General features: G+C 43.2%; 1 protein-coding gene and 1 long non-coding RNA gene across 2 annotated transcripts; both read left to right on the top strand.

The window, feature by feature from the left end:
* Positions 1-1,181: 1,181 nt before the first annotated feature.
* On the top strand, positions 1,182-2,248 carry LOC118397767 (uncharacterized). The gene is made up of 2 exons (XR_004828484.1): positions 1,182-1,395; positions 1,497-2,248. It is a non-coding gene; the product is annotated as an uncharacterized LOC118397767 (long non-coding RNA).
* A 9,793-nt stretch (positions 2,249-12,041) lies between these two features.
* LOC118398326 (lamin-A-like) lies at positions 12,042-27,541 on the top strand. The gene is made up of 13 exons (XM_035793555.2): positions 12,042-12,207; positions 12,888-13,252; positions 16,438-16,594; positions 16,848-16,973; positions 19,834-20,004; positions 20,249-20,374; positions 24,220-24,440; positions 25,646-25,895; positions 26,058-26,165; positions 26,266-26,385; positions 26,537-26,593; positions 26,716-26,910; positions 27,115-27,541. The coding sequence occupies exons 2-13, from the start codon at positions 12,909-12,911 to the stop codon at positions 27,148-27,150; spliced, it is 1,911 nt and encodes a 636-aa protein (XP_035649448.1). The 5' UTR covers positions 12,042-12,207; positions 12,888-12,908; the 3' UTR covers positions 27,151-27,541.
* The last annotated feature ends 352 nt before the right edge of the window (positions 27,542-27,893 follow it).

Below are 27,893 nucleotides of genomic sequence, written 5' to 3' on the forward strand. Positions count from 1 at the left end.
CTGCTATATTTTTTTGTAAGAGCCAACAGACATTGTTTGGGGGGGGTTGTTGGTCATCCTGGAGGTTGTGGGCCTGTCATGCCAAATAATGGCCCCCAGCCAAAAAGTGTCCCACCTTCACTTTCATTGCTGTATCAATGGTATGATGATGATCTAATGATTTGAGTTGTGGAGATCATTACAGTCTAAATTATGTTATTTTCGTCCCTGCTATGCAAATAAGGCTGATTTCCGCAAAAATGTAGCTGTTTAAACAAGTTGTGTTCAGCTAATAAAATGAAAACATGACTTCTAACTACTTTTGGGCATCTTGTTAACATTACAACAACATAATATCCATGTCTTAAAACATAAAACATTTAAACGTGTTAACCCTCACAAGGCTGCCGGCCCAGACGGCATTCCCAGCCGCGTCCTCAGGAAGGGTCCATTGTAAAATCACAATCTGGGTAAGGTGGGCATCATTTGAAAGATTGTTTTATTAACAACATGACTAGTGAAGTTATAAAATACGATATTGGTGTTAGGCTTTCACAATACATTTCAGGGAAACGGATCACAATTTTGGTGCTACTAGAAGGAGTCATTATGAGTGCATTCAGGTGTGTGTGCCATGGTGAATTTTCTTCACAATAGACAAACACACTGATTCTGTTCAGAATAACCCAGGGTATGGTGCCATGTCATCTTCATGTCATTCTCACCCCCCTTAAAAGATTTAGATGCACTATTGTAAAGTGGCTGTTCCACTGGATGTCATAAGGTGAATGCACCAATTTGTAAGTCGCTCTGGATAAGAGCGTCTGCTAAATGACTTAAATGTAATGTAAATGTAATCTTGTAATTGTACATCAAACATAGTGATCATAAACGTTGAGACTGTATATGACGAGTTTTATGAAATGGAAATGTGCACATTTGGACTCACAGGTGTTTTGCTTGCTTGTATGCCATCAGTGGTATTTATAATGTCATCTTTCAAAACATAAATGTTCAGCATATCCCTCACTCAGACAACAAAACATTAGCAAAGGTTGCTGGGTACGATTGTACAGGGCTACATAACAATATCCTGTATTTTATTGCAGCAATGCCTTCAGGAACGTCTGGGATCGGAATGAATGGAGCCAGGCTCAGACAGATTCTGACAACTGGAGTCTTTGTTTGCTCCGGAAGCCATCGCTCTATTTAAATACGCAGCCTGTGATCCAGGTTCTGAACCAAGGGTCTGAATGAAGATGTTCAACTCAATCATATTGTTGCTTATGTAGATGGCAGAACTCACGGCCTTGTGGTGGAGACACGGGATCTCGATGAGTCAGCATTGTGGCATCTTCGTTGATACCATGCTGCGTCTCTGGCAGAGTATGTGGTGACGACGATGACATATGACAGGTATGTAATTGGAGTCCACCTCGTACTTGATGCATAATTTTGCTATTGGAATACAACATTTGATCAATAAAAAATGACCTTTATTACTTGGTATTTTCCAGAACACTTGCTCTCCACCGCCACTTCGGCGTTGATGCCCTCATGACAAAGACATTGAGACAATTTTCTTGTCTGAAGAAATTGATTGTCTTGATGAGTCTCTCAACTACAATTTGCATGACTAACAGTACCCTTTCACTTAACTATTATATTGCATACCGAGAGCTTTCCCTACAGCACAGTCACAAATGACTGGATGAGCAAGTGGCTGGATCCTTCAGGATGAGACAAGAAGGGTCCAAGTTTGCTCATCCTGCAGTCTCCAAGTGCCAAGAGGCCCTCCCTCATAAGGAATATATACAGAGTCATCGCATGGCAAGGACTTTGACGCAGGCACCTACTACTTCATCACAACAGTTATGTTCTGTGAGGTAATGAAATGTGCTATTGGATGTTTCTGTGTGTTATAAGTGTACATTTTGCAGCCAAATCACCATCTCTGTGTGCATTATCTTACAGGTCCCAGTATGGATTCTGTAGAAGGGGTTAAGTTGGGCAAAGCACATATTGCAACCCCATAACTTTTGAACATTTTATTTCACTATTTTGTTGCATCTGCATGTTCATTTGAGAGGCAGAATCTAAGGGGTTAAGTGGCCATAACGGAGCTAGCCAAAGTTCCCTGCCTCAACAGATGTACATTGTGTTCAACTGTAATCATCCTTAGTGTGGTTAGGTAGGTTTACCCTAAAAAGTATCGTTCCTGTATTGTATCGAAGCCCATGTACCCGATATATGTATCGATGTAACACCAGCACATTGTTCTTACAGTACGTCTCGCTCATGTCAAACCAATCTCGTCAATGTGTTATAGTTGCACATAGGTTTTCCTCACTTTTGTTTTTTTTAAAGATATCCTATATTTCTTATTGTCCTATTACTGTTTAGGGGTCTGCTTCTTGTTACTTTGTTAGTACTTATTCTTAGCTCAAAGTCGGCTACTGCTTTTTTAACTCCTGTAATCAGACACACACTGTACAGTATACTCTAATCATTCAATGCACTAATTTGATTTGCTTTTAAGTGTCAAACACCTGATATAAGACAGCATATCGCTGAGATGTGATAAAACCTGCATATATTTATGATTATCCGATTATGAATTATCTAATAATTTAGGTCTGATATCTGCCAGGGGGAGAATGATGGTTTTCTTTTGGATAGCCTGTAATGTCTCTTCCCCTTTATACCCTGAAATAAGATGTTCACTCAAATATTTATCTGTCAATTTCTGTTATCAACTTACGAATTAAGCATTTGGCCATACATGACAAAGGACTTCTCCTTGTTCTCGCAAAACAGTCATGTCTTCAGTTCCACATTATGACAATAGAGGCCACTCAAGTGACAAAAGACAGCAAAAACAGATTCATTGGAGAAATTAGAGTCCCTTGGGTTAGTTATATAAATATTTGGTAGTAGTGTTACTTGATTTGGCTTCACCACAAATTAGCATTGCATTTATTTGCAGTGCTGCCATTTACTTTTCACTCAAGGATTGCTCCAGCTGAGCCTACAGTACCACTGTACTGTTGGCTTTGGGTAATGTGAGAGGCAGTTGATAAAGCTTTTTTTGTGTGTTTTTTAAAATAAATTTACAAGCTAACTAGTTGTGGACACAAGCTAGTTGTGCTAGTGCAGCCTATTATGTAATGCCCAGAATGGCAGATTGCTAGCTCAATACATTTGTTTATCAAAAGTAACAAGAGGATTTGTGAAACAGTTGTTTATACTTTTGCTCAAATCTAGCTTTGGAAAGTATTGAGACCCCTTGACTTTTTCTAAATGGTAAGTTACACCCCCCCTAATCATTATGTTCTGTAATGGTGTAGCAAACAAAACCACATAATGACAAAGAAAACAGGTTTTATAAGTTTTTGCTAATTTCCTGTTGGAAGGTGAACCTTCACCCCAGTTTGAGGTCCTGAGCGCTATTGAGCAGGTTTTCATCAAGGATCTCTGTACTTTGCTCCGTTCATCGATCCTGATAAGTCTCCCAGTCCCTGCCGCTGAAAAACATCCCCACAGAATGATGCTGCCACCACCATGCTTCACAGTAGGGATGGTGCCCGGTTTCCTCCAGATGTGACGCTTGGAATTCAGGCCAAAGAGTTCAATCTTGGTTTCATCAGACCAGAGAATCTTGTTTCTCATGGTCTGAGAGTCTTTACGTGCCTTTTGGCAAACTCCAAGCAGGCCATAATGTGCCTTTTACTGAGGAGTTGCTCTGTCTGGCCACTCTACCACGAAGGCCTGATTGGTGGAGTGCTGCATGAGATTGCATATGACTCAGTTTCCCTACCAGAAAACATTCGATACTGTAAAGTGTTGTCTATTCGCATACGCAAATTCAGTTGGAAACTGAAGAGCCGATGGCTTGACAGCGAGCTGATGGCTTGAGTGTCGGCTGACATGATCGAAGTTTATGACTGCACTAGGTTTTGGAGAAAACCACACGAGTACATGCATCCATCAAGCCGCATGTCAACATTGCAGGCTGGTTGTGGTGGTGTGATGATGATGTTCTGTAGTCCCGTAATACAGACAGCTCCTGGTGTTCAGTCTGCGTAAACGTTCATCTGGAGACAATCGAGCCCTTCCCAGTAGCTTGGGCTCTGGAGGAGGCGGGTTGTCCGCCCTCTGCAATTCTCGTGAGCACTTGGGTGACATCGGAGTTTCTCAGGAACTGCCTTCTGGGTTTTCTGGGAGTCCGGGAGTCAAGGTGGGAATCGAGTGTGAGTGAAAGCGACGCAACAGATTTCCTCTCCCTCCTACGTTCTCGTAGCCGCCCATCGATCCAGATGGCCAAGGCTATGGGGGAGTTGAGGTCCATGGGCAACTCCCAGGCTGTGAGCTCATCTTTGATCACCTCCGATAATCTGTGAAGCACATGTCGAACAATGCTTCCGGGTTCCAGGCACTCTCAGCCGTCAACGTGTGAAAATCCACCGTCTAGTCTGCCACACTATGGGAGTCTTGTGCTGGAGCAATTTATGAGCAGCCTCTCTCCCAGACAACGGAGACTTGAACACCTTCCATACTTCTGCCACAAACTCCTACAGACTGAGGCAGACGGCAGACTGTTGCTTCCACACTGCCGTAGCCCAGGCAAGTGCCCTCCCGGACATCAGCGTTATGATGCACGCTATCATCGAGCGGTCCGAGGGGAACAAAGAAGGCTGCAGCTCCCCGTTGCCAGGGAGCACTGGGAGAGAAAGGCCCGGCAGGTTCCAGAATCTCCAGCGTAATGCTCCAGATGATGTAAGCAGGGATCTCAGGACACTGGAGTAGGCTGGTAGCGGGCCTGCTGAAAGTCTGGAGAAATAATGGTGTGGCTTGCTGCCTTGTAGAGAATCCGCTGAATTTCTCCATCAATGTATCGAACACCTGGTCATGGCATTCCGCCAGGGTCAGGAGTCCCACTACAAGGCATTGCAGTAACTCCTCGTGTCTTCCATTGGTGGCTCCTTTCTGGGAGACAACATTGTGGAGCGGGTCTACCTGCTGAGTCTTATCATGGCCAGTTCGTACTATCAGAACTCAGGATAAGACCCAGATGCAGATAGTTAGAATCACATATGTTTATTGGCCCAAACAGGGGGCAGGCAAAAGACAGGTCAAGGTCAGGAATAGGTCCATCAATAATGTACAGAACAACAGGCAGGCTCTGGGTCAGGGCAGGCAGAGGTTCGTAATTGGGTCAGAGTCAAGCAGGTACAGAACGACAGGCAGACTCAAGGTCAGGGCAGGAAGAATGGTCAGAACCGGGGAAACTAGGAAACAAACTTGAGAAAGCAGGAAGACGTGAAACACACTGTTATTAAGACACGCCTCTTATGAACTGGCAACAGACAAACAGACAACACAAGTATAAATGCACAGGCGAAAATGGGGGAGATGGGCGACACCTGGATGGGGTTGGAGACGAGCACAAAGACCGGTAAAACTGATCAGGGTGTGACAGTTTGGATAATGTGCTATTCATTTTTTTGCTAATCTGCTGCTGCGCATATGTATTTTGTGGAGTTGTATGTGTGACATTGGGGATGTTTTTGTCATTTCCCGGTTCTTGGCATTAGTTTTTTTCAGGAAATGTTACGTTTTCCCAGGACAGTCCCAGGATCCTAGTTATCCATGTTAATCCCTAGTGTCCTGCCCAGTCACTAGATCTCATTCCAATTGAGCATCCGTGGGAGGAAATTGAACAAGCTATTTGAAGTAGAGATCCACTACCAGCCAACTTGGAGTCAACATGGGCCAGCATACCTGTGGAACGCTTTTGACATCTTGCCCTGACGAATTGAGGCTGTTCTGAGGTTAAAAGGGGGGTAACTCAATATTAGGAGGGTGTTAGGTGTGCCTAATGTTTTGTACACTCAGTGTATGTCTATGATTCTGTAAGATCATAGTACACCAAGCCTACGTCCTCCATTTATTAGAACACAAATTAGTCTACAATATAGGCCTAGAATTCTGAAACAATCTGAAACAAAAATGGTTCAAAGATGGCGTAGCAGTCGGATGTGTGTCTTGTCCTGTCCCATGCAAATATCGTTTTCCTCGTTTTTTTAAAATATATATTTCGTATATATTTTAATCTCATTTTCCATCTACACACTGAATATACTCTCCTGCAACCCGTCTCACCCAATGTGGTACGGATCTGCTATTTTTATACTTTAGAACCGGAACCCCCATCACAAGCTAGCCAGCTAACTAGCTACTAGCTAGTAGTCAGTTAGCCACTGCTAGCGGTCTTCACCGTTAACTCGGACACCAGCCAGTCTCAGCTCGGTCAATACCTGCCAGTCTGCACAGCGCGATATCAACCCAGAGCATATTGGACTGCTTTTTCTCTACCACATCTCCGGAAGCCTACCGCAAGCTCTGAACCTTTACGCTGGATCATCGCAGCTAGCTAGCTGCAATCCGAGTGGCTACTCCTGGCTAACATCTCTGTCCCGAAGCAAGCACCAGTTAGCCTTGATCTAGCCTCGAGCTAAGCCCATCTCCTGGCTAGCCGAAGAGGTCCACCAGCCAATTCTTGGGCTACAATACCTCTTTTGCCAACTGGCCTGGACCCTTTACTGCCGACACGGATCCCTGCAGATCCATCACGACTGGTCTGCTGACGTAATCGTCCGAGGTGGTCTCAACAGTCTCTTCCGTTACGACATCGCCGAAGGCCCATCTGCTAGGCCCGGCCCGCTAGTTGTCTGAATCGCCGTGTCTCCAGCTTGCCTAGTGTAGTAGTGACTACTGAATCGGCTCCCTGACTCACCTATTGCTACTCATTGGATGATGATCACTCGGCTTCACATGCCTCTCCCTAATGTCAATATGCCATGTCTATTGCTGTTTTGATTAGTGATTGTTGTCTTATTTCAATGTAGAGCCCCCAGCCCTGCCCAATATGCCTTAGATAGCCCTCTTGTCCCACCCCTCACACATGCGGCAATCTCACCTGGTTTAACTGGTGCCTCTAGAGACAAAACCTCTCATCGTCACTCAATGCCTAGGTTTACCTCCACTGTACTCACATGCTACCATACTCTTGTCTGTACATTATGCCTTGAATCTACTCTTCCACGCCCAGAAATCTGCTCCTTTTACTCTCTGTTCCGAACGCACTAGACGACCAGTTCTTATAGCTTTTAGCCGTACCCTTATCCTACTCATCCTCTGTTCCTCTAGTTGTGTAGAGGTTAACCCAGGTCCTGCAGCCCCCAGCACCACTCCCATTCCCCAGGAGCTCTAATTTGTTGATTTCTGTAACTGTAAAAGCCTTGGTTTCATGCATGTTAACATCAGAAGCCTCCTCCCTAAATGTGTTTTATTCACTGCCTTAGCACACTCCGCCAACCCTGATGTCCTAGCCATGTCTGAATCCTGGCTTAGGAAGGCCACCAAAAATCCTGAAATTTCCATACCCAACTACAACATTTTCCAACAAGATAGAACTGCCAAAGGTGGCGGAGTTGCAATCTACTGCAGAGAGAGCCTGCAGAGTTTCTTCATACTATCCAGGTCTGTGCCCAAACAATTTGAGCTTCTACTTTTAAAAATCCACCTTTCCAGAAACAAGTATGTCACCGTTGCCGCTTGTTATAGACCCCCCTCAGCCCCAGCTGTGCCCTGGACACCATAAGTGAATTGATTGCCCTCCATCTATCTTCAGAGTTCGAACTGTTAGGTGACCTAAACTGGGATATACTTAACACCCCGGCCGTCCTACAATCTAAGATAGATGCCCTCAATCTCACAAAAATTATCAAGGAACCTACCAGGTACAACCCCAAATCCATAACCATGGGCACCCTCTTAGAAATCATCCTGACCGACTCGCCCTCTAAATACACCTCTGCTGTCTTCAATCAGGATCTCAGCAATCACTGCTTCATTGCCTGCATCCGTAATGGGTCCGTGGTCAAACGAACACCCCTCATCACTGTCAAATGCACTCTAAAACACTACAGCGAGCAGGCCTTTCTAATCGACCTGGCCTGGGTATCCTGGAAGGATATTGACCTCATCCGGTCAGTAGAGGATGCCTGGTTGCTCTTTAAAAGTGCATTCCTAACCATCTTAAAGAAGCATGCCCCATTCAAAAAATGTAGAACTAAGAACAGATATAGTCCTTGGTTCACCCCAGACTTGACTGCCCTTCACCAGCACAAAAACATCCTGTGGCGTTCTGCATTAGCATCGAATAGCCCCCACGATATGCAACTTTTCAGGCAAGTCAGGAACCAATATACACAGTCAGTGTCACGACTTCTGCCGAAGTTGACTCCCCTGCCTCTTCGGGCGGTGCTCGGCAGTCGACGTCACAGTCCTACTAGCCACTACCGATCCCTTTTTCGTTTGTCTGTTGGTTTTGTCTAATTAGCGTCCTTATATATAGTAGGTTGTCCCGCCCTTGTTTTGTGCAGGATTGTTTTTTGTTACTCTGTTGTATGGTGGTTTTTCGTGTGTTTATTCTCCGGACTATTTTGGTCCTGTGTTTGGGCTGGTCAATTGTATGCGCCCTGGCGTGACCGTTTTTGTGCGCCGGAGAATAAATTGACAATCTACTGAACCCTACTCTCTGCGCCTGATTCCACCCACCACTCCTAGTAAATCGTGACAGTCAGTTAGGAAAGCTAAGGCTTGCTTTTTCAAACAGAAATTTGCATCCTGTAGCATTCATTCCAAAAAGTTTTGGGACGTTGAAGAATAAGATCACCTCCTCCCAGCTGCCCACTGCTTCTCCTTCACCCAAATCCAGACAGCTGATGTTCTGAGAAATCTGGATCTCTACAAATCAGCTGGGCTCACAACAATCTGGACCATCTCTTCCTAAAATTATCCGCCAAAATTGTTGCAACCCCTATTACTAGTCTGTTCAACCTCTCTTTCGTATCGTCTGACATCCCCAAAGATTGGAAATCTGCCACGGTCATCCCCCTCTTCAAAGAGGGAGACACTCTAGACCCAAACTGTTAGAGACCTATATCCACCCTGCCCTGCCCTTCTAAAGTCTTCGAAAGCCAAGTTAACAAACAGATCACCAACCATTTCAAATCCCACCGTACCTTCTCCACTATGCAATCTGGTTTCCGAGCTGGTCATGGGTGCACCTCAGTCACGCTCAAGGTCCTAAACGATATCAAAACCGCCATTGATAAAAGACAGTACTGTGCAGCCATCTTCATCGACCTGGCCAAGGCTTTCAAACTCTGTCAATCATCGCATTCTTATTGGCAGACTCAACAGCCTTGCTTTCTCAAATGACTGCTTCGCCTGGTTCACCAACTACCTCTCAGATAGAGTTCAGTGTGTCAAATCGGAGGGCCTGTTGTCCGGACCTCTGACAGTCTCTATGGGGGTGCCACAAGGTTAAATTCTCGTGCAAATACTTTTCTCTGTATATATATCAATGATGTCGCTCTTGCTGCTGGTTATCCACCTCTACGCAGACGTCACCATTCTGTATACATCTGGCCCTTCTTTGGACACTGTGTTAACAAACCTCCAAACGATCTTCAATGCCATACAACACTCCTTCCGTGGCCTCCAACTGATTGTAAATGCTAGTAAAACTAAATGCATGCTCTTCAACCGATTGCTGCCCGCACCCGCCCGCCCGACTAGCATCACTACTCTGGACAGTTCTGACTTGTGGACAACTACTAATGCTGGTTAGTATCTGGTTAGACTGTAAACTCTCCTTCCAGACTCACATTAAGCATCTCCAATCCAAAAGTAAATCAAGAATCGGCTTCCTATTTTGCAACAAAGCCTCCTTCACTCATGCTGCCAAACATACCCTCGTAAAACTGACTATCCTACCGATCCTTGACTTCGGCGATGTCATTTACAAAATAGCCTCCAACACTTTACTCAGCAAACTGGATGTAGTCTATCACAGTGCCATCCGTTTTGTCACCAAAGCCCTATATACTACCCACCACTTCGACCTGTATGCTCTCGTTGTCTGGCCCTCGCTACATATTCGTCGACCAACCCACTGGCTCCAGGTCACCTATAAGTCTATGCTAGGTAAAGCCCCGCCTTATCCCAGCTCACTGGACACCATAGCAACACCCACCAGTAGCACTCCAGCAGGAATATTTCACTGGTCATCCCCAAAGCCAACACTTAATTTGGCTGCCTTTCCTTCCAGTTCTCTGCTGCCAATGACTGGAACGAATTGTAAAAATCACTGAAGCTGGAGACTTATATCTCCCTCACTAACTTTAAGCATCAGCTGTCAGAGCAGCTTACCGATCACTGTACCTGTACACAGCCAATCTGTAAATAGCACACCCAACTACCTCATCCCCATATTGTTATTTATATTCTTGCTCTTTTGCACCCCAGTATCTCTACTTGCACATCATAATCTGCACATTTATCACCCAGTGTTATTGCTAAATTGTAATTATTTCGCCTATATGGCCTATTTATTGCCTTACCTTCCTACTCTTCTACATTTGCACACAATGTACATAAATGTTTCTATTGTGTTATTGACTGTACATTTGTTTATGTGTAACTCTGTGTTGTTTTTGTCACACTGCCTTGCTTTATCTTGGCCAGGTCGCAGTTGTAAATGAGAACTTGCTCTCAACTGCCCTACCTGGTTAAATGAATGTGAAATAAAATAAACATTCAGTGTGCAATCTTTCTCACGATTTGATTACATACACTAGTTTATTAAAACACATATCTTTATTGGTTTCCAAGTGATTGCTTTGCTTCCCTTGCTTGTAGCACTAGGGAGGACTAGGCTACTTCTTTCCTCTTGTCTATGAGTCATAGCTACAGTTGCTCTCCACCACAGTCTGCAGAATTCCATTGCCTAGTTATTATGGCTTTACTGGAACTAAATATTGTCTTGAAATAATCATCAATGTAAATACCCATTTGTGTTTTTAATCACATTGTTTGTGAGGGATTATTTTGGGTTTATATTGAAGTGTTCAGCTGCCATGAATAGGGATGACTTCTGACTGCATAGCCTACCATCAAATATTAAATGTTTTCTATAACCTCATAGTTGATATACTCATGTAGAGGCAAAAGCTGTACACAAATGAAATAAAAGAAGCATGGAATTTAATGCTGACAAACCATGTTTACATTAGCCCTTTTAGTGTTGAGCAATTGTTTTGCAATTTAAATGTAGCATCATGAATTTACTTGGGCAATTCAACATTCATCCCTAAAGTTAACACACACCCAGTGAATGAAGAGAGGGGAAGATAGGCGGAGCATTGAGGAAATCTCTCTCTCTCTCTCTCTCTCTCTCTCTCTCTCTCTCTCTCTCTCTCTCTCTCTCTCTCTCTCTCTCTCTCTCTCTCTCTCTCTCTCTCTCTCTCTCTCTCTCTCTCTCTCTCTCTCTCTCTCTCTCTCTCTCTCTCTCTCTCTCTCTCTCTCTCTCTCTCTCTCTCTCTCTCTCTCTCTCTCTCTCTCTCTCTCTCTCTCTCTCTCTCTCTCTCTCTCTCTCTCTCTCTCTCTCTCTCTCTCTCTCTCTCTCTCTCTCTCTCTCTCTCTCTCTCTCTCTCTCTCTCTCTCTCTCTCTCTCTCTCTCTCTCTCTCTCTCTCTCTCTCTCTCTCTCTCTCTCTCTCTCTCTCTCTCTCTCTCTCTCTCTCTCTCTCTCTCTCTCTCTCTCTCTCTCTCTCTCTCTCTCTCTCTCTCTCTCTCTCTCTCTCTCTCTCTCTCTCTCTCTCTCTCTCTCTCTCTCTCTCTCTCTCTCTCTCTCTCTCTCTCTCTCTCTCTCTCTCTCTCTCTCTCTCTCTCTCTCTCTCTCTCTCTCTCTCTCTCTCTCTCTCTCTCTCTCTCTCTCTCTCTCTCTCTCTCTCTCTCTCTCTCTCTCTCTCTCTCTCTCTCTCTCTCTCTCTCTCTCTCTCTCTCTCTCTCTCTCTCTCTCTCTCTCTCTCTCTCTCTCTCTCTCTCTCTCTCTCTCTCTCTCTCTCTCTCTCTCTCTCTCTCTCTCTCTCTCTCTCTCTCTCTCTCTCTCTCTCTCTCTCTCTCTCTCTCTCTCTCTCTCTCTCTCTCTCTCTCTCTGGTCAACTATATGGGCACTAACAGATTGATTCTCAGACAGTGTTCCTAGGCTGGTAATTCATTTACAGAACATACACTGACAACTGGAGCTATTTTCACAGTCAGAAAGACAAGTTGACCATCAGACAAACGCTGATTTACATTTTCCCCCTCCTTTCAAGGTAAGACTCATTGGAAGATTGTCCTATGAAATAGAGACACAACTTGTGTTTTTGTTTGAGTTGATCATCCAATTACATAAAGACTAGCCAACAGATAATATATTTTTAAAAATGTAATTAAATTAAATTATGATTAGACTTTCTATGGCCAAAGTTTTGAATGACTAGACTCAGTTGTTTTCAAATTCCAGCAGCAGGACTTTCTTTTGGAATGTTAGCTAACATTTTTCAATTTTTGCATGTCTAGCCAGCAAATTCCGACCGTACCATTATGCTTGTTAACACTGAGCTGCACTGGGGTCGGAACAATCATGGTTAGATTAAGAGACTGCAGAGCCGGCACGAGATATGGGTTGGAAAAAGTGACTCAATGCAGGGATGGGATGTTCCACTGTACCCCAACTTTTACCTATATCCAAACTGATACATCGAAAACTGCAATTTTTGTCCACACACTAGCTAGCAGTTGCCACAACAGCCGCTCACTGTAAAGAAGAGTAACGGTAGGGTTGGAATCTACTGTCTAGAAAGGCCTATGGCAACAGTGCTGAGATTTATGATTATATGAAGTTCATGATTATTTGAGTGTTTGTGGTATTCATATGCAAATGACAAGTTAATTGACTTTGATATAGGCCTTGTTCTGAAATTCTGACAAGGATCTTTATCTCCCTGTACAGACTAGGCTACCTTCACCTATCATGACGACACCTAACCAGAATCGAACCCCCCGCGGCGTGGGCACCCCGCTCTCCCCCAACCGCATCACGCGGCTGCAGGAGAAGGATGACCTGTGCAACCTCAATGACCGCCTGGCTGTCTACATCGACAAGGTGCGCTCGCTGGAATCTGAGAATGCGGGGCTGCGGCTGCGCATTACTGAATCGGAGACCGAGATTAGCCGGGAGATGAAGGGCATGAAGGCTGCTTATGAGGCCGAGCTTGCTGACGCCAGGCAGACTCTTGACTCGGTGGCCAAAGAGCGTGCACGCCTGCAGCTGGAACTAGGCAAGGTGCGTGAGGACTACAAGGAGCTCAAGGCCAGGTACCTACAGCATCGGTGTATATTCCAATATAAAAACCATGTTTTTATCCTATAAGCCCCACCATGCAATTGATAAAGCCCTCAATTAAGAAAGATAATCTGCCATATAGCTATTGCGCACTTCCCTGTAAAGACCGCAACACATTCATACTGTAATGTCCTGGTGTGTGTGTGTGTTTGTGTGTCTGTGTGTCATTAGAGTGCAGGGAGAGCGGTGGAGCATTGATGTGCCATTCAGTTGAACTGAGTTTAGTATTATTAGACTATTAATATTAATTAGAGTAAGAATGTCTGATTACATCATTCTGTGACAGCCAGAAAAGTTAGGCACATTTTGCACAGGTTTACAGAGTCAGTTGAAACTTATGAAAGTGTGTGTGATGGTTAAGCGTTGGATTCAAACTTTCCATGCCTACTGTTTCCATTCTGGAGTAGTTTGGGTTCTCTGACTCACCCAAATAGGTTTAAGATGTAAACGTTATACTGCCACAATGTCTCCAGTGGTTATATAACAACCACTGGGGAACCAACTCAAGAGCATGCATTGACCACGTGAACGACTATGTCTGAGGTTTCAACGGAAATTTTGTCTCTCTGATTAAAAATGTATGCAAATTTCCTAAGATCTGAACAGATCCAGATGTTTTGTATTACATCTCCATTCTTGTGGGCACTGGGATGCTTGAATGCCTTTTGAAGAAGTTCTGATTCTGATCAAAAGCTTGTTTGCCTTTGACCTCAAATACAATTTAATCAGGCTTTAAGATAATTTGGATTAGCCTAAAATGTATCACTTATCATGCATGAAAGGATTTGAAATGAAGTATGCTGTTTCTGTGCTTATCAGTAGCATATACACTCACCGGGCAGTTATTTAGGTACTAATCTAGTACCGGGTCAGAGCCCCCTTTGCCTCCAGAACAGACTGATTTCTTCAGGACATTCTACAAGGCGTCGGAAACATTCCACAGGGATGTTGGTCAATGCTGATGCGATGGCATCACGCAGTTGCTTCAGATTGGAAGGCGGTACATTTATGCTGCAAACAGCCCGTTCCATCCCATCCCAAAGATGCTCTATTGCAGTGCTCATCAACCGGCATTCCTAGTCAATGGCCAAACATTTCTGTAAAAAACCCAACGATAAGCCTTGCGATCCTAATTTGTTTTATTAGTCTCACGCTGTTGTCGGTAGCTGCACTCAATTCAGCTTCCCTACACGCCAGGTAGGCGACGTGTTCCCATTTTGAACCATTTCATATATCTGAAGGTACGAACTGCCATCCCTAGTACTGGGTCGGTGCCCCCTTTGTCTCCAGAACAGGCCCAGGAGGAGCAAATCAAGTGCATTGGCCTACCAATGGCCAATCAGATGGCTCAGATTACCGTGTCTGCAGTAATATAGCAGGTGTTGATACTGTGAGATTTCTACACTTGTAAAACCATGACTAGAGACAGACTGTCAATGAATACAGCAAAGAGCTGCTATTTTTATGAGCGAGTTCATGTCAAAGTTTTTACTCAGCACTGTCAACACTTTCTATTTAACACTTTTATAAGTCATAAAATGTGCGTTCTCCCTACTTAATAAGTTTTAATACCGAGGAATATTTCACTTTCTCTGGTCATAGGAGTAACAACATTAATTTGTGCATAAGGCAGACAAAATATGGTGCGATTCGAGTTTCACCTTCAGCTGGATGATGCTGTCCATTTCAGTCATTGTCAGCGGAGGAAAGGGAGAGTGGAGGAACATTAAGAGGTGGACCGTCTGCTGCCCTCTCCCTCTGCTGAGCTCAGACTGACTATCAGATGCAAACTCCATCAGCCCACTAAAAAAGCAAATTATTCAAATTTATGCTCACTCAGCTGTGCCTCACAAGTAATACAACAACTGATCTATTAGCGTGATCATATAGCCTATCTCAAAAAATTGTCTGAGAAGAACAACAATGCATTGGCAGGGGAATTGAAAGCAAAGCCAATAGGCGGTGATAATATTTTGGGCCTATAGCCCACTGCACAAACCTCATTACTACAGTACTGTTTTGTGCATAGGGCGGCCGTTTCTGAGATATTGGAACCATCGTGGCTGGCACTGATGATTGTATCACACTCAAAGTCGCTTAGGTCACAAGTTTTTCCCCATTCTAATGTTCAATCGAACAGTAACTGAATGCCCTCGATGCCTGTCTGCCTTCTTTACATAACAAGCTATGGTCACGTGACTGTAGGAGCGATCCATTTTCGTGAACAGGGTGGTGCACCAAATGAAACTGTCCGGTGACTGTAGTTTGCCTACACACACCCACTTCCTACGCCTTCTGCATGTGTCAAATGATTCCGGTTTTATTTAGCATATTCCTTCATTTTCCTCATTGCTCAATGCAGTTTGACTGCAACCATCATCCAGCCAAACAGCTTCCATCCCATCCTACTATACAGCATCCAAGCCCAGTGACTAACACTTTCCCGTTTGTGCTTTCCAGTCATCATTCTGTGTCCCAAATGGCACCCTATTTCTTACAAAGTACACAACTGTTGACCATGGCCCATATGGCTCTGGTCAAAAGTAGTGCATTGTGAAGGGAATAGAGTACCATTTGGGACACAACTTAAATGTACAATACGTGGCAGTGTTTGGAGTGTTCCACTCCCCACTTCCATTATTTTTTCATAAATATTGAGATGGTGACAGCCTTGTGTTTGGCAAAGGCAGGCCCGGTTGCCATGGCAGTCTCTCAACCAAACAAAGACGGTTGTGGCTTGTGGCTACCATATGCGTCACAGTGGATGGATATAGATATAACTATGACTCATAGCACAGGGCTGGAAACACCCCCACCCATTCCCAGGCTTTCCCACCTTTCTCCTCCAGGCTTTCATCTCCCTAAAATAGCCACAGGATACAGCTGTATTAATGAAAAAAAGGAACTGTTGGAAAAACAGTTCTACATCTACATGATTTATTTGTTGAAGGGATAATCAGTGTACGTAATCAAGTCAGTGTAGGTACACTCTTGTCACTGACATTCTCTCTTTCTGTAGCAATTGAGATTGGAGACAGATAAAATTACATATTTTTTTATTATATTAATATAAAAATCTACTCAACACTCCAAGAGACTGCTCATCATAATTATGTTCATACAAACCAGTGATTCCAGAGAATGCATGTCTCCTCAGGAACACAAAGAAGGAGTCCGACCTGGCGGGGGCACTACTCCGGCTGAAGGACCTGGAGGCTTTGTTGAACTCTAAGGATGCATCCCTGACCACTGCCCTGGGAGAGAAACGCAACCTTGAGGCAGAGGTCAGAAACCTAAAGGCCCAGCTAGCCAAGGTGAACGCACTCACAATTTGTCTGGTTCTCCAAGACACTATCAATCCCATTCACACAGCTATTGTCCAACACTATTGTTCCACTATTGCTTTTGTGAGTCACTGACTTTTTTCACTCCAGTTCATTCTGATTCAATCTCTTCATCTAGTTGACACTGTTATCTCTTCTCATTGTGTGCATGCTTGTGTGCGCTTGCCTACATGTGTGTGAATGCCATACCCTAACGTCTTATTTCTCTTTCTGACTCGATCAGCTGGAGACCAGTCTGAGCGATGCTAAGAAGCAGCTGCAGGATGAGATGCTGAGGAGAGTGGATGGAGAGAACCGCATCCAGACAGTAAAAGAAGAGCTGGAGTTCCAGAAGAACCTCTACACTGAGGTCAGACTGTCGGACATTGTCACTACTGTTACCATGATGATGATAATCATCATTTTAAGACATTTTAACTAGACCTCCATGACTAGTTTGCAGTAAAACTAGTAGTAATCATTATGGGTCAGTAATGTTTCTCGATTAAGATTAAACAGCAACTGCCACTAAAAAGCTACTTCTTGTTTTGAAAACAGCCTATGTTGCATCGATATGTGACAGAAACATTTGTTATAGTGTTAAAATAGATTACAAAGTGTAAATAGAATAATATTTGTCATAAAGTCAGTCTCGTACAAAACTCAGATTTGCGAGATAATAGGAATAAATGGTATGTCACGGAATGAAGGGTTCCATAACAGTTTTCCTTGGGTTGGGTTTATATTAATCCTGCCCTCATGCCCACAGCTGGCAGCAGCAAAGTAATCATCAATTAGGAGCGCAGCTGCACATGACCCCATCATAATGCCCATGGTCAATTTGGTTTCACATTCAATATCCTTATGGTGCTATTTAAGGACCATCAATAATTACAAAATGTACATGGAATAATATTTGAAAAGGTTAATAGCTCCAAATTTCAATGTATTAACTTCAAACCAACTATAATTTGTAGAAATCCATATTTAAATCATTTATTGAGGCAACTAAAGCTAATTTGCCAGCTAAAGGTAATTGGCTAAATTAAAAGCTTACCATATGCTTCCCAGTCGAAACAATTCGCACATACACTACCGTTAAAAAGTTAGGGGAAAGAACTTTTTTTTTTAAATTGTCCATTAAAATAACATAAAATTGATCAGAAATACAGTGAAGACATGGTTAATGTTAATGTTTTTTATGGAATATCTACATCGGCGTGCAGAGGCCCATTATCAGCAACCATCACTCCTGTGACCCAATGGCACGTTGAGTTAGCTAATCCAAGTTTATCATTTTAAAAGGCTAATTGATCATTAGAAAACCCTTTTGCAATTATGTTAGCACAGCTGAAAACTCTTGTCCTGATTAAAGAAGCAATAAAACTGGCCTTCTTTAGACTAGATGAGTATCTGGAACATCAGCATTTGTGGGTTCGATTACAGGCTCAAAATGGCCAGAAACAAATAACTTTCTTCTGAAACTCGTCAGTCTAATCTTGTTCTGAAAAACGAAGGCTATTCCATGTGATAAATTGCCAAGAAACGGAAGATCTTGTACAACGCGCAAACTGGCTGAAACCAGAATAGAAAGAGGAGTGGGAGGCCCCAGTGCACAACTGAGCAAGAGGACATGTACATTAGTGTCTAGTTTGAGAAACAGACTCCTCACAAGTCCTCAACTGGCAGCTTCATTAAATAGTACCCGCAAAACACCAGTCTCAACGTCAACAGTGAAGAGGCGACTCCGGTATGCTGGCCTTCTAGGCAGAGTTCCTCTGTCCCGTGTCTGTGTTTTTTTTGCCCATCTTAATCTTCTCTTTTTAATGGCCAGTCTGAGATATGGCTTTTTCTTTGCAACTCTGCCCAGAAGGACAGCATCCTGGAGTCGCCTCTTCCTCTTCACTCAACAAGATTACTAGTTTTCGTGCACATTTTTCACTTGAGAAATAGTTTACCAAACACCTTAACTATATGTTCTTTACTATTCTGTCATCAGATTTTTCTGTATAGCCGTCGCAAGAACCACTGGTTGATGCTAATGTACAAAGCCCTCTTAGGCCTCACTCCCCCTATCTGAGATACCTACTGCAGCCCTCATTCTCCAAATACAACACCCATTCTGGCAGTCACGTTCTGTTAAAGGTCCCCAAAGCGCACACATCCCTGGGTCGCTCCTCTTATCAGTTTGCTGCAGCTAGCGACTGGAACGAGCTGCAAAAACCACTCAAACTTGACAGTCTTATCTCCATCTCTTCATTCAAAGACTCAATCATGGACACTCTTACTGACACTTGTGGCTGTTCGTGTGATGTTTTGTTGTCTCTACCTTCTTGCCCTTTGTGCTGTTGTCTGTGCCCAATAATGTTTGTACCATGTTTTGTGCTGCTGCCATGTTGTGTTGCTACCGTGTTTTTGTCATGTCTTGCTGCCATGCTGTGTTGTTGTCTTTAGGTCTCTCTTCATGTAGTGTTGTGGTGTCTCGCTTGTTGTGTTGTGTGTTTTGTCATGTATTTACATTTTTAAGCCTCTGTCCCCGCAGGAGGCCTTTTGCCAGGCCATCATTGTAAATAAGAATATGTTCTTAACTGACTTGCCTAGCTAAATAAAGGTAAAATAAAATAAATAGACTAGACTAGATGCGTGTGCGTCCTCATGTGCCATCGCACGCATGTTGATTTGGTCCATCCACACCAGACATGATCAGGACACGTAGGTTGAAATATCAAAACAAATTCTGAACCAACGATATTGAAATGAAATATTCATTGACATTTAGCTAGCTAGCTTGCTGTTGCTAGCTAATTTGTCCTGGGATATAAACATTGGGTTGTTATTTAACCTGAAATGCAACACTGGCTGTGTGGTCAGCATGTTAGCCCTCAAAATAAATGTATTTATTTCCTGAATATTTTGTGAAAGTGTTTCTGGCTAAGTTGTTGCTACAGTGGCTCAAGAGGGACAAAAAACAGTAATATTGTCGTTTTTTCCTCGTTATTCAAGAGAAGGACTTGAGGGAATGTGGGAGCACAGGTGTTCGTTTCGCCTAGCCGAGTTCTACTCGAAGCAAACCAAACCTATGTATGCGGACGCCTTTACTGTGTACTGTTTTGGCAGAGTGAATGTACAAACACTTGCCATTGAGAATTATTTTGAATCCAGGAACAGGCTTAATTTGAGTCGGGGAAACCGGTCCTTAAGATTTAGTTTTGTTGATAAATCTCTTACAGGAGCTGAGAGAAACGAAGAGACGCCACGAGTCTTGCATGGTGGAGCTGGGTAACGGAAAACAGGAGGACTTTGAGAGCAGGCTGGCCGAGGCCCTGATAGAGATGCGCTCCCAGCACGAGCTACAGATCAAGATGTACAAGGATGACATAGAGAAAACCTATACATCTAAGGTAGCCCATCCATCAGATTTTGAGGTTGAGAAAGAGAGCTTCATGATGTGCAACGTGCCTGCTAGTAGTATATTCAGAAAGCTGCAGGCCAACATGCATGCTACCATTTGAGAGATTCGAGCACAAGTTTGATTGAAGTACATTTCATCAGCATAGCTAAGGGATGAATAGCATCAGTTTAGACGACCACTGATTCTGGTCCCATGCTCCCAAGGACTGATGCCCTTTTGTTGTTCTCTGCCAGTTGGAGAATGCCCGTCAGTCTGCTGACAGGAGCAGTCACCTGGTGGGGGCAGCCCATGAGGAGCTGCAGCAGACCAGAGTACGCATCGAGTCTATGTCCTCCCAACTCAGCCAGCTGCAAAAACAGGTATAGTATTTGTGCAGGTTTGTCAAAATAATAACACGTTATATACACATACCCAGAAGTAAAATTATCTCGCGAAAGTTTGTCATTTCATGCCATTAACAATTGTGATTACCTTTGTGGAAAGGAAGGAAGCTAAGTCTCCTCCATCGCAACTGGAAACTCTCTGCCAAACCCCTCTTTTTCGCTAATTTCACCTGTGTTTATCATGGCCAAAAAGCACATTTTTGTTAGTGGAAACCGTTTATCATCCACACACAGACTTAAAAATCACTGCACTAGTTAAACGCCGCCTTCGCACAATCCTGATTTGTCAGAAAAACCCAAACCAGGAACTACTACTGCTCATAATCACATAATTGTACGTGAGGCTTGACAGATTCTCACCGTTTCATCGCTCCACAAGAGATAGATCCAACCAGAAAAACGGAACAAATGACTAATATACACACATTGACTTGTTAATACCAGATCCACTAAACAAAATCATCAGACTACATTTATTTCCTGTATATTTTCTGTTTGCTCTGGTGTTTCATTTGGCTAGCACAGCAAATAATATCACTGGAGCTAGTGTGATGTGAAGGTAGAAAAATATCAGTTTACATTGTTAGCCAGCTAGCGAGATAAATGAATATCTCTCACGACAGCCAACAAAGTAACTATGTAGCTAGCATATAAGTTCAATGTTTGACTGCCACCACATTGTTTACCTCATAAATTAGCTAGCAGCAATAATTACCCAACAACCCCTCTCCCCCAAACCAATGTCACTCAGTTCTTCGTCTGCATCCTCCAAAACACAACTATATTTTACCCAAGTGTATTGCCCACTTACTTTTTAAAATAAACAAACTAGTCTTAATGAACCGCTAGCTTGTGCCAATCATGTATTATCAGCCTCACTTTCCAATACCTAGTTAGTGGTGTGTTTACATTAAAGCTGAACTTTACAGATGCTAGCACTGACACCTTGTGGGGATAATGTTGAACTGCATATTATCACACCAGGATGGTACATAACATTAGTTATTTCAAGCAACATATTTGGTGATGTATTTTCTGCATACAGTGATATTTGATAATAATGGTTCTCTCCTGTGCGTGTCAGGTTAACCCAGGCCCTGTTTGTCCCCAGGCGCTCTCATTTGTTGACTTCTGTAACCGTAAAAGCCTTGGGCTCATGCATGTTAAATTCATGCATGCATGTTCAATTCTCGGGCCGACTCTTTTCTCTGTGTATATCAATGATGTCGTTCTTACTGCTGGTGATTCTCTGATCCACCTCTACGCAGAAGACACCATTCTGTATACATCGGGCCCTTCTTTAGACACTGTGTTAACAAACCTCCAAACGAGCTTCAATGCCATACAACACTCCTTCCGTGGCCTCCAACTGCTCTTAAATGCTATCAAAACAAAATGCATGCTCTTCAATTGATCTCTGCCCGCACCCGCCCGCCCGCCCGACTAGCATCACTACTCTGGACGGTTCTGACTTGTGGACAACTATAAATACCTAGGTGTCTGGCTAGACTGTAAACTCTCCTTCCAGACTCATAAAATCTAGAATCGGCTTCCTTTTTCACAACAAAGCCTCCACTCTTCACCCTACCGATCCTTGACTTCGGCGATGTCATTTACTAAATAGCCTCCAACACTACTCAGCAAATTGAATGCAGTCTATCACAGTGCCATCCGTTTTGTCACCAAAGCCCCATATACTACCCACCACTGCCACTTGAATGCTCTCGTTGGCTGGTCCTCACTACATATTTGTCGCCAAACCCACAGGCTCCAGGTCATCTATAAGTCTTTGCTAGGCAAAGCTCAGCTGACTGGTCACCATAGCAACACCCACCCATAGCACACACTCCAGCAGGTATATTTCACTGGTCATCCCCAAAGCCAACACCTACTTCGGCATCCTTTTCTTCCAGTTCTCTGCTGCCAATGACTGGAACGTATTGCAAAAATCACTGAAGTTGGAGATTTATATCTCCCTCACTAACTTTTCTAAATTCAAACGACCCCACTGCAACTGGACACAGACATTATATGAGACTCATGTTTCCACGAATTGAGAACGAACATAGTACGAACATAATCAAATGACACTTGAAGTTAGCTTGCCAACCACTGGAGGACAGTGAGTGTAGCAGAATTAAGCAAATTGACGCAAAATCCTCCCGCAGCTGATATGCTTATTGTATTAAGATATAGATAAATTCATGATGGACAGGAGACACTACTTTAAGTCTCAGGGGGGGAAGACATCACAATACATTGGCTACTAGAACTCACCTCTGCTCCAGTCACACCCCTTTCACATCCTCCTACTCCGCCGAACCTGGGTGCAACTTCGGAAGTGGGGGGGGGGGGCATTATTATTTATTTTTAATCCAGTTGGATAAACTCTCCAAACAGCCTACCCGACCGCTCGGAAGTGTCCACATGGTCCTAAAGCACACCGTCCCTTGTTTTGTGTCACATTCCAATGGGGGTGCTAGATTGATTCAGTTCACACATTCTGCTCTGCTGACTGCTGAGGTTGATGCGGAGAAGGATGTGTGAGTGTGTCGCACATTAGCTAGTTGACAGGTGCTAAGCTACTTCTCAATTCATCCTTCCTCGATTCCTCTCCTCCTTCTCAAAACCCATTGGAGAAGGTCAGAAGGGTAGGGACCTTGTAGCTTCTCATCCAATACAGTTGCAATACAATACCGATGAGGAAATGGGATGTGAGGAATCAAGGAACAACAAAGTGAGACAAAATCCTAGTAACCATTGTGTGGTGATGTCACCCACCCTTAGACCTAAAGTACTGTTATCCTAGCCCAACTGGGATAATGGATGCTGATTTGTGGGTATGAAGTGCTGTTGTAGACATGGGTTGCATCCCATGTCAGCCATATAGGGATTGTTACACCGATGATCAAGGACATCAGCTGCAAATCTATGCAATATCAGACAAATTGAGAGTGAGTGACAATCAAATGAAACAGACAAACTGGGAATATTAAATCACCATAAAATACACTATACTTAATTCAAAGAATCAACACTTTATTTCATATCATACAAAGAACGCCTATGTAAATAGTTAGTGGGTTTAGACATCCATCTTACTCCAAAACAAGAGAGAATTGAATAGTTAAATGAATAGTGTCTAATACAAATAATTAGCAGAATGTCAGGTGTTAGGGCTGGGCTGCCTTACATTTATTTGGAAAATTTCTTCTCACAAGCTCTACAAGCAAGAATGTTAAACAAAATTATATTTAAACGTACTTTACCAGTTGTCTGTGCGGTTTGTCCTTTAGATAATTGCATCAACTTTTCAAAGTGCTGGTAGTGCTTTCAGATGATTTCTATCACCTGATGCATTCATACAAGATGAAAATACATGCATGAGACGCATGCCTACTTCTAGAGCGCGTGAAACGTGTTTACATGTTTCTGCAAGTTTCAGGTGATAGAAATCTGAACTCTCTTTCAGCGCTTTGAAAAGTTGACATACTTTCCTGTAAATATATTTTCTCACATTCCTACCTGGAAAAGGGCCAACCACACAGACAACCATTAAAGTAAGTTAAAATGTGATTTTATTCAAGGTCGGTAGAGGAAACCTTTCCAATTTAGGCTATTCACTGAATTGCTTCTTTGGGAAATCTTATCAAATTTAATTTTGAAAAATAGATTAGTTCCCGGTTGCAAGGAACATCCGACCCTGAGCTTGAGAAAACAACTAGACTGAGTTAGCTAGCTAGCTTAGCTGTTAAAAATGTGTATACCCTGTCAATAAGTAAGTTTTACCCATTTCATAAGAACCTTTCCACCCATTCCAGTTGGCAGCCCGTGAGGCGAAGGTGAGGGACCTGGAGGAGGCGTTGTCTCGTGAGAGGGACACCACGCGCCGTCTGCTGGGGGATAAGGAGAGAGAGATGGCTGAGATGAGACAGAGGATGCAGCAGCAGCTGGATGAGTATCAGGAGCTGCTGGATGTCAAACTGGCCCTGGACATGGAGATCTGTGCCTACCGAAAGCTACTGGAGGGAGAGGAGCAGAGGTATACTGAAGACATAGAAATATGCATTTGATAGTCACACATACAATACTTGTAAAATAGGGCAGGGTTAAACCTGTTCTGATTGCTGATTTCAATATTGAATCACTACAAGGGCTGCCGGCTAGAGCAGTATGGATGCCGTCTTAATTGGCTAGTCACCTCACCACCATGAACTACACACTGGTACTTTTTAGGGTTCTTTAATGAACAACTGTAGGATGTGGTTTTACAAGGAATAGAAAAACAAACATATTATAGGACACAATAATGTGATTATTACTATAAGATGCATACAGTATAAAGGTTTAACCAGATAAGCCTACTACAATTTGCTATGTAAATGTAATGAAATAAGGCTTCACACAGATGTGAATACAATACTGACGTAAAATGATATGGTGTATGTAATAGGCTTCCATTACATCTAAAATATAATGCAGTATAGGAGAACATGAATCACAATAGCAGAATACATCTGCAGTCTATACACTGCTACACAATACAGTTCTAGTATGCTAACATAGACGGTAAGCTATAAAGTGGCCCGCAAGGACACGTGACCACTACAAGGTGCAATAACTGTGTACTGACCATGAAAATGGTGGACAGAGCGAGAGCGCTCACTAACACAACTTAAACCTGCTATCTCTAATAAGCTGCCGCAGTAACCAGCAGGCTGTACAATGTAAACAAACTCTGACCACGATAATAAAATGACATAAATATTCTTAAATCTCAAGCATAAACATAACTGCAATGCACTGTGTGCATGATGCATAGAAAATAGTTAGCCTGGCTAACTAGCTAGTTGCCAGCAATAACGATACATAAGCAATTACAACTTGGAGGCGGTACTTACAACAAGCAGGCTAAAAAGAATGTCTCTGATTGGATATAAATGTTGTGGTGATTGACTGATGATCGGGTATTCTAACTAAAGGGACGAACTAGAAATACTACATCTGAAAGCCTTTTCTACAATACTAATGCATATTGTACATTTTTACATACTGACAAAAAACATACTTTACATGTACTTACTCACAGGGCTACAAACAGTCACATGTGGCACATACAGTATTAAAAAGTACTGTATACACAGGTCAGAAGCACAAATACATGTCAAACTCAGTCATTCACAAATTACTCTTGCTCTTCTCCCTTCTCGGTTGTTAAAACTCATGGATCAATTCTACTCCATCCAGGTTGCGACTGTCCCCCAGCCCTCCCACTACGCGAGTGACAGGAAGTGGATCAGGCACCCATACCGTCCACTGCAGTTCCTCTACCAAGAAGCGGCGTCTCAACAACACAGACAGTGAGGCCTCAGGCCTGACAGGAGGCACAGTGGCACGAACACGCATCACCCAGCAGGCTTCTGCCAGTGGACGTGTCACTGTGGATGAAGTGGACCTGGATGGGAAGTATGTGTTGCTCAGCAACAAAGCACATGAGGTGAGAGGGGCTTGTTTGGCATTTTACACATTAAAATCAGTTTGTTTTCTTATTAGGTTGATAGGATGAGGCTGAAGAGTGACATTTACAAATCCACTGCCACTGCTTTAGCACTTTAATTAGGGATTTACAGTAAATTCATCCTCTACATCACTCCCACAGGACCAGAACCTGGGAAACTGGCAGCTGAAGCGACAGATGGGCTCCGGCACCCCCGTCACCTTCAAGTTCCCCCCTAAATTCACCCTGAAGGCTGGACAGAAGGTCACGGTAAGTGTGTCTGAAAAGCTCCATTACCATTGTGGTAAACATGGTCATTTTATCTGTGAAAAAAAAGAAAATACTTCTGAATGTTCTTTTGGTGAATCAGATCTGGGCATCTGCAGCTGGCGGCAGCCACAACCCCCCATCTGACCTGGTGTGGAAGACCCAGACCTCTTGGGGCAGTGGAGACTACTTCCAGACCACTCTGATCAGTGCCAACGGAGAGGTGGGCACTCACTGTTTATTTATTTATTTGACATTTATTTAACTAGGCAAGTAAGTTTAAGAACAAATTCTTATTTTCAATGACGGCCTTCCCCACAAACATGTTCATATTATAGTTTGTGACATTGCAACGGATCTTTCTCTCTATTCAGGAAATGGCCATGAGGAAGGTGACCCGCACCCTATTTGACGAGGATGATGATGACATGGTGAGTGCAATCAAATGCCAATTGAGTATGAAAAGGGTGTGTCTTCGGACTTTGGCACGTCCATAAGGAATGCAGTAAAATTAATGTGTGGTTAATAGATAGATCTCTGACGCCCCCTGCAGATGGCCCATAGCACATGTGGAGCAGATGGTGAGTATAACCTTCGGAGCCGGTGTGGCTCCTGTGGCCTGCCCGCTGACAGCAAGTCCAGCAGCGGCTTCTCTGTGTCCTCCACCTCCCGCTCAATCCGAAGTGGGGGCATCGCTGAGGGTCTCCTCCCACACTCCTATGTTGTGAGCAGCAGCACGTCTCGTAGGGTAGGTCCTATAAGTCCCACAGACACACAACATTTCTAGTCCCTATAAGTAGGCCCATTTGAAATCTACACTTCATCTGCTGGAAAGCACACAAACCTGTTTAATGACACAGAACTCTGGTTGTGTAGTCATTGACCTATTCAACATATTAAGATATTTTGCACAAACAACAGCGTATGTTAAAAAATATATCTCATTTTTCAGAGTGGATCTAGAATGGAGAACTGTCCCATCATGTGAAGCTTTGAGTCCTAACTGGTGCACATGGACTCCATTTCATCTCATTTTTTAAAATATATATATCTTTTTTTATACTCTTTATCCAATAAAGTTTTTCTAACTTTATACATTGTAATACATTCAGACATGCACATGTATTGTATTTGATTTATGTTTAGATCCAGACAGAGCACAAATAAAGGTTAGATTAATTTGTTGGCATGAAAATTTGATTGAACCACTAGTGCCACTGTTAGCTATATATTTTCCCAATGGATCCCTGCATGTTACAGTATGCCTCCAGTCTGATTTGTAACACATATAGCTTCTATTCATGTCAAAATTAATAAAATAATAGAATAGAATAACTATGCATGGATCAATACAATTGCCTCATGTTGTTTTCATGGTGTATCTTTGTTCTTGTGGTCTCATTTTGTTATTCAATGCTGCACATTGTATTGGCTGTTTGAACAAGTATGATGGCGCTGACAGATATGGCAGCTCTGCTTCTAAGTCCCAAGCAACTTTGCAGTATTTATTTTTTGTGTGTGTTATTTCTTATATTATTAGCCCAGAAAATTATTTGTGTTATTACGTACAGCCGAAAATAAATTTGGATATCAGAGCAGCGGTAACTCACCAGCATTACGAACAGGAATATGACTTTCCCGAATTGGATTCTTTGTTCGTACCCCCCAGGGCAATTCAACTTATTCCAGAGGCTGCTCCAAAACACTTTCGGCGGAGAAGAGGTATTCGGA

The sequence above is a fragment of the Oncorhynchus keta genome, chromosome 19 (genome assembly GCF_023373465.1).
Source record: "Oncorhynchus keta strain PuntledgeMale-10-30-2019 chromosome 19, Oket_V2, whole genome shotgun sequence".
Taxonomy (NCBI): Eukaryota; Metazoa; Chordata; class Actinopteri; order Salmoniformes; family Salmonidae; genus Oncorhynchus; species Oncorhynchus keta.

What these genes read in the sequence shown, in the direction of transcription:
- LOC118398326 (XM_035793555.2), top strand. Translation starts at nt 12,909, where the DNA reads ATGACGACACCTAACCAGAATCGAACCCCCCGCGGCGTGGGCACCCCG. An exon ending in TGATCAGTGCCAACGGAGAG is followed by an intron (nt 26,386 to 26,536) that starts GTGGGCACTCAC and finishes CTCTCTATTCAG; the next exon opens with GAAATGGCCATGAGGAAGGT. An exon ending in GCAGCAGCACGTCTCGTAGG is followed by an intron (nt 26,911 to 27,114) that starts GTAGGTCCTATA and finishes CTCATTTTTCAG; the next exon opens with AGTGGATCTAGAATGGAGAA.